This window comes from Phoenix dactylifera, chromosome 12, assembly GCF_051530095.1.
Source record: "Phoenix dactylifera cultivar Ajwa chromosome 12, Ajwa_hap1_PhDact_Kaust_v1.1, whole genome shotgun sequence".
Taxonomy (NCBI): domain Eukaryota; kingdom Viridiplantae; phylum Streptophyta; class Magnoliopsida; order Arecales; family Arecaceae; genus Phoenix; species Phoenix dactylifera.
Window position 1 is genome coordinate 2,576,251 of NC_143201.1, and position 6,891 is coordinate 2,583,141.

At 38.5% G+C, this 6,891-nt stretch overlaps 1 protein-coding gene across 1 annotated transcript; it reads left to right on the forward strand.

The window, feature by feature from the left end:
• The first annotated feature begins 713 nt into the window (after positions 1–713).
• On the forward strand, positions 714–6,691 carry LOC148700340 (uncharacterized). The gene is made up of 6 exons (XM_089926803.1): positions 714–902; positions 1,007–1,108; positions 4,809–4,985; positions 5,065–5,309; positions 5,426–5,988; positions 6,083–6,691. Exons 3-5 carry the CDS (start codon positions 4,817–4,819, stop codon positions 5,687–5,689), a joined length of 678 nt encoding a protein of 225 aa, XP_089782929.1. The 5' UTR covers positions 714–902; positions 1,007–1,108; positions 4,809–4,816; the 3' UTR covers positions 5,690–5,988; positions 6,083–6,691.
• Positions 6,692–6,891: the final 200 nt, after the last annotated feature.

The following is a 6,891-nucleotide window of genomic DNA, read 5'->3' on the forward strand; positions in this document are numbered from 1 at the left end:
AGATCAAACGAGATCTTGTTTGTTAATTAACTAGCACTTCCTCGATCCCTCCATTCTCTCTTGTAGCCAAAGACAAAAGGTGACGTGATAATATAAAAGGTACCAAGAATTTTTTCAAAAGCCTAACGAACACAAGGATGGGATAGCATATCAAACCTGAAGATGGTAATGACCTTGATATCGTACACGTACGGATTCTTCAACAAATTATGTTATGTAGCTATAGATATATATCCAGCTTTTCCTCCTTCCCCAAGTATCTTATGGAAAGTTAATTTTAGCAATGTTTTAAATGGCAGTTGAAGTATGAAGGCCGTCAAAGGGCTCCATGCATGGTGCCCCTGCAGTATGCACACCACATATGCAGGTGCCACTACAGTAAAATTAGAGAAAGCCGACCCATTTTTGCCGACGCTAGGAGAAAGCGTCGGCAAAATTTTCTACGGGTCAACTTTTGCCGACGCTTATTAAGAGCGTCGGCAATTAAAGGAATAGACGACGCTTAAAAGCGTCGGCACAGCCCTCTAGCGAAATCGTCGCTGGAAGGCGTGGGAACTGGACCTATAACGACGCTTTTAAGCGTCATTTTTGGCCCTTCGATAACACGACGCTTATAAGCGTCGAATATACCCGACGCGTAGAAGCGTCGATCCAGGACGACGCTTATAAGCGTCGTCTAAGAGTAGAATCCCTCAAAACTCAGCGCCCGACCCCGATCGAACCCTCATTCTGCGCTGGCTACTTCCCCTATTTCTCCTCTCCGGCTTCCGTCTTCCTCCTCTCCGGCACTGCCATAGTCAACCGTCTTCCTCCTCTCCGGTGCCGACCGTCGGATTCCAACCTCCTCTCCTCCTCCCTCCTCTCCGGCGCCGACCGACCAACCCCGATCTCTTCCACCTGAGGTATTTTTCTCCTCCTCCCTCTTCTCCCTCCTTCTCGCTTGTTCTCCTCCTTCTCCGCCTCTTCTTGTTCGTGTGTTCGTGGGTGTTTTTTTCTTTTCTTACAGATTCTCTAGCTTTGCCTCCGCCCGAGGATCTCCTCCTCCTCCCTCCTCTCCGGCGCCGTCCGAGCAGCCCTCAAACCTCGATCGACTCGGCAACCCTGATAAGTATGATCGTTGATGCACATTGAACAATTATTATTTTTTATTATTTTGTTGCTAGTTGGCTAAGTTAAAAAATTGATTAATTCTACAATCTTTAGGAAGGGCTTGGGATTAATTTTCTAGGTCTGCAGATAAACCAGGCAGAGTCTAGGTCAATTTGGTCCCTTCATGCCAACTGAGAAAAAGCAGAAAATGCCCATATTGTTTAGGGAAGAAGGACTTATACTGTAGGATCCTGTGTATGAAGTCAAATTTAAATATGTATCTACCTTGCGAGGTTTTCCCTGAAGTTGGTCAGTTAGGCTTGATCTAGGAGCATGTCTGTATTTCTTTGGGATCATGATGGGGTTATTTGCTGAACCATATAGGCACTGTTGGGTGCAAGCATTTGGAAATTGTCTCCACAATGACAATAGTTTGATGATGCAGTATATCCCCATCCCTGCTATTGTTAATTAAATCTGATTTATTAACCATAATGCAAACAAGCTCACGTTTTGTATGTAAGTAGTCATTCTAAGAACCCATTGCATGTTTACAGCCAATTATTTTGGAATTTTTTGGCATAATCTCAATTTGAATGCACACGGTAATCTGTATTTGCAATGATTTTGGTATTGGACTTTGTGGAAACTTGGCACAACTGAATCTGCCAAAAAACCAAATATATATATTTTAAAAAAATACAAATCCGGACCCGAAACCATATTTTCATTCAAATGAGTATAGCCTGAATCTGTTAATGAATTCATGTCAGCCTCTTTAAACAGACAGCTGTGACATTCTGAAAAGATTATAATCCATAGGCAGTCTGATGTTAGGCATTTTGTTGCATACAACTATATCCCAAGTGGGTCTTCTGCAGCTGTGTTAGCTGATCTGTTTCTTAGCTCCTAATCAAAATTAATACTATAAGCTCTTCTAGTATATGCTTATTTGAAGGTTTTCGGCAATCCTCTAGCGGATGTTGACCTTTATTGTCTCTAGATTTTATGCAGGGTGTAAGCTCTATGCTTTCTGTCAGGGGAAAGGGCCTCTTATCTTGGTGTGCAGATGACAATTTCATTGTGTATGATGACCCCACATCAAGTTGCGAGGCATTAGTTTATCAGTTTCATGTATTTATAACTAGTTTTTCACAAAATTGTTGTTTATCAGTTGGCCTATGCTTTTATGCCTTGCGTCAATGATCTTCATTTATGCTATTATCCATAAAAAAAATTAGGAAGATTGAGTATAGCATTGCCTGTCTGAAAACAATCTTTTAACTTTTGATTTTATGAAGTACTTCCGATGTGCTCTTAACTGATTCTCCTGTAACCATGGTTGACGACCATTTTTCCATATATAGATGATCCTCCTTGCACACTCTTCTTTGCTATTTATTCATATCATGTGGTGATTCCTCCATCAAAGGAGAGTTGAAAGTTCTGCTCTCTTCTCCCTCACAACATCCTGAAATCTCTTTTGTAGCTTTTCTGCTATCAAATACCAATATGAGCTTTTTACATGGTGTTTTTACACTTCACCATTGCTTTGGCATAATCTGAATTCTGAATCAAATTATTTGTAAATAGAATGACTGTTACAGAGTCTTGAACAGGTAGTGTTCATTGATGCCAGTACTTGTTTTATTTTAACCAGTTTACTTCTTTTTCTATGTCTGAAATTTCCATACCTAACACGGTCAATATATGAACATATGAGTTCAACCATTCACATTGTATGGTTAACCTTTCTAGCCTTTAAGTTAGTTTACAATATTTATATTAATGTTTGGCCTAAAATCTTGCAATATTTTCGAGTTATACTTTATAATCAACAAGTAATATTAATTATTGATAATTTTTTATCTTTAACTTGTGAATATTTTATGGTAAACATTGATTGCATTCAGTATATTAATTTCAACCTCCTAGGAGCGTATTGGCACATAAGCTAAATTTGATACTATTTCCAAATTCAAATGAATATGATACTCAAAGTAACTTTGGATTTGGTATGGTAGTTGATATTGAGTTCAATTTCAATTTGTATGCATTTTTCTTTCCATGAAAAACTTTGAATCATTATACTATTTAATTGATGTTGTTTTTATGATGTATTTGTTGGCCTCCCGAAGGAAAAATCCTGGATCCCCTCATCTTGCATTGAATTTCTGTTTTGCCATTTTGCTCTGTCTTTTAAATGTATGTTATATTATATGTAAGGTACCTTTTCTCTCCAGGGATTTGCATGCACTTGCTGCACAATTATCAAAACTAAAGCTTTCAGAGAGGCTATTTATTGAACAAGATTTATTACCTGAAGAGCTGGTAAGCATAACTATCAATGGGTATGCTTTTTCCTATCAATTTAGTTCCAAGCCTTAACTTTGTAAATATGTGATCTGCATTATGCCTCTGCTTTTAAGTTCTTTACTTGTAAACTAGCCTCTACCAGGTTGGGATTCCATGTGACTTAATCATTCATGAATTTTCAGGTCTGTGGTTCTTTGTAACCATTCACAGTAAATCAGTAATAATGCCCTTCTTCTGATTTAGATGACTGGTTTTAGAAACTTTTGAAAAGGCAGTCTATCTAAGAGATGTTGGATTCAACCAAACACAAATATTTCTGTTGTCTATAGTGCATTGTCCATATAGAGCTAATCGTTCGAATTGGTGCCTTACAAGGCTATGTTTTTATATAAGATATTATATTTTGAGACATTAATTATTCTTTTATTTTATTCATAATATTTTATTGATATCTAATAGCATGTGATTGATTGGCCAATTGAAGGAGACCTAAGACTCTGGTTTCTTATTCCTTAAATTGTCAAAATGAAGGATGACGTTGGGAGACTTCATCTACATGGCTGTTAATGGTAGATGATGACCATAAAATTGTGGTAACCATTTCTCGGTTGTTAGAGTAAAGGCTCCACATTAACTTGGCTGTGACACATTACATTGACTGGCTGTTAATGGTATAATAGCCTTTGTATATCCTATGACCTGACGGGTCCATGTAAACTTGCATGAGTCAAGTCACTTTGATGGCCAATCGATCAGACTAAGACACAAGTTTGTATATAGTCTAATTGGGTGTATATGATTTATGCTGAAATCATGTGAGATGCCGACCATTTCCCATATCAGGAGAGTAACTTGTTTGTTCAAAAACTAACCATGCAAAAATAAATCCACTGAGGTTTGTCAAAAGTGTTTTGATAAGAATGTATTTTACATATAAAATAACTATAGAGTATATTTATGGTTTTTGCAAATATTTTGGAAAAATAGTTTCTCCGGTGCACGCAGCATGATGCTATGTGACGAACTTTGTTCGTATTCTTTATTTAATGCTTGTGAAATTCTTAAGGCAATGTGAGTGTTCATTGTCCTCGAGTGACATGGATATTGGGTCTGCATTACCATTCACAATTTTTTGGGATGATCCCTCTGTGAGTTCAATTGGACAGAAGATGCAGTATTCTCAATTGTTTATTGGTTCTTTAAGCCACAACCACAATGTGGATCACAAGAGAATTTCTGGTACAAGCAGTAGGGTCCTATTGATCTACTACCATAAACAATTGCTTTGCATCAGAATTTTGAATCTGTTGCCTGTTGTGACCGTTTGTGTGCCGTAGTCCAAATGCATTTTCCTTTATAGATGTGGAGTTAACCAAATATTGATTCTTTTTTATGCATACCAGGTAACATTATGCCCCGAGGGAGACGATTTAGAGATGTGGAGTTCCAGCATTCTCAGGTGGGATCTACTTCTGATCAGTCCCTACAGTCCCAGCAGCCATGTGAGCATCAGCAGCACGAGTCAGGATCTCAGCGCGAGCCTCCTGCTGATTGCCCGGAGGATGAGCTCCGGATCCAGGGTAATTCGATTTAAAGTTCATATTTTATGTTCATATTTGTCTTCAACTTTTTAAGACATATTTTATTTAATTTTAATAGATGGACAAGGGACGGTGAGGACGAGACGGGGACCCACTCAAGCAAAGGATGTGTGGAAGCTTCCTCCGGGTGAGAAGATCATCATCCGATGCAACGAATTGGGGCAGCCCATCAATAGAGCTGGAAGTCTACTATCAAGCTTTTTAGGATCGGTTGCACGCAAGGGTCAGCTGTGTCCACTCAACTATACGAAGTGGAATGACATGCTTCCTTCGTACAAGGTTGAGCTTCTTAGACTTATAGAGGTAATGAATTAAATTTATTCTTTTTAATTCGACACCTCCTGTATATTAATTTGCTTAGTATCATAATTTTATTTTAGATGTTTAATATTATTATAACATTCTGAATCTTGTTGTAGGGTAAGTTTGTACTCCCTCCAGAGAGCCATGATTGGGTGCTAAAGTCCCTCAATCGCAAATGGAAAGAATATAAAGCAAAATTGAAGACGGACTTCAAGCGCGAAGGTATGACAGAGGAGGAGGTTGCTCGTGTGACTCCTCCTGATGTATACCCTCAGCAGTGGAGGGAGCTTGTTCATTACTGGTTTTCTGAAAGAGGAGGAGCTTGTCATCATCATCCGACGCGGCCAGTCGCGTCGAGGCTCAGGTCTATGCTGAATTGATGGGCCCAGAACGCTATGGTCGCGTGAGGGGTTACGGTGTCGGAGTTACCCCCACTCAGCTGTCTGCAGTGAGCCGATATACCCAAGATGCCAGACAAGGTACTAGCACTGCAGAGGTTTGTAGTTTGAAGACATAGATGGCACAGATAAAGCAGTCATATGAGACAAGGATAGAGGAGATGAGGCAGAGTCATATGACTGATATGGCGGAGTTGAAGCAAAGCCAAGAGTTGAAGATACAATCTTTGCAGGACCAACTTGACCATATTTCATCCTTTTTGCAGAGATTTGCTCCTCCGGTACATAACTAAATCTATTTGAATATTCTTGTATTCTTGTATGAGCGTGATGACTTTCGTATTTTTAGTTTCTAAAATATTTTTTTTCTTGTAGGTTGATGATACTTCATCTACTCGTAGAGATGATGATGCCGACCCTTGATACATATTATAGATTGTGTACTTAGGAATTTGACTTGTATGTTTTTAAAATTTTGGAGATTCCTTTGATTAATCTTGTATGATGATCATGAGATCTTTTTTGAGCAACATGATAAGTAGAATCTATCAAAACCTATGTGCCGAATGCAACATCCATTCATTTGCTTTTCTAATTAATTGCTGTGAGTTCATTTTGAATCATATTTTATTCTATGAGCAGGTCACTTGACAGCTAGGAGTGATGTCTACAGCTTCGGGGTTGTCCTTCTTGAGCTCTTAACAGGACGCCGGTCTGTGGACAAGACTCGCCCGAGCAAGGAGCAGAGCTTGGTTGACTGGGCTCGCCCCAAGCTTAATGACAATATTGTAGAGATGATGATGCCGACCCTTGATACATATTGTAGATTGTGTACTTAGGAATTTGACTTGTATGTTTTTAGAATGTTTTTGAAGTACAATGTAATCAAATATGATACTATGAATGTAATCAAAGTTCTTGTTTGTGACTCGTATTTTGTTATATATGTGATTCAGTGTATTTGTTTCTATTGTTTTGTTAGAATTTAATGTACACAGAGTATTTAAAAATTACTTTTACAAAATTTTTTTTAAAAAAAAATTTAATGCCGACGCTTATAAGCGTCGGAAAAAGCAACCGGAAATTAAACTGGCACGCCTTTAACGACGCTTTTAAGCGTCGGCCTAAAACCATAGTAAACAACCCTTCTCGCCGACGCTTATAAGCGTCGGAGTATTATAAAA

Excerpts from the sequence above, each read along its gene's own strand:
- LOC148700340 (XM_089926803.1), top strand. The coding sequence starts at position 4,817 with ATGCCCCGAGGGAGACGATTTAGAGATGTGGAGTTCCAGCATTCTCAG. Across the intron at positions 4,986-5,064 it reads GGATGAGCTCCGGATCCAGG|ATGGACAAGGGACGGTGAGG; the intron begins GTAATTCGATTT and ends TAATTTTAATAG. Across the intron at positions 5,310-5,425 it reads AGCTTCTTAGACTTATAGAG|GGTAAGTTTGTACTCCCTCC; the intron begins GTAATGAATTAA and ends ATCTTGTTGTAG.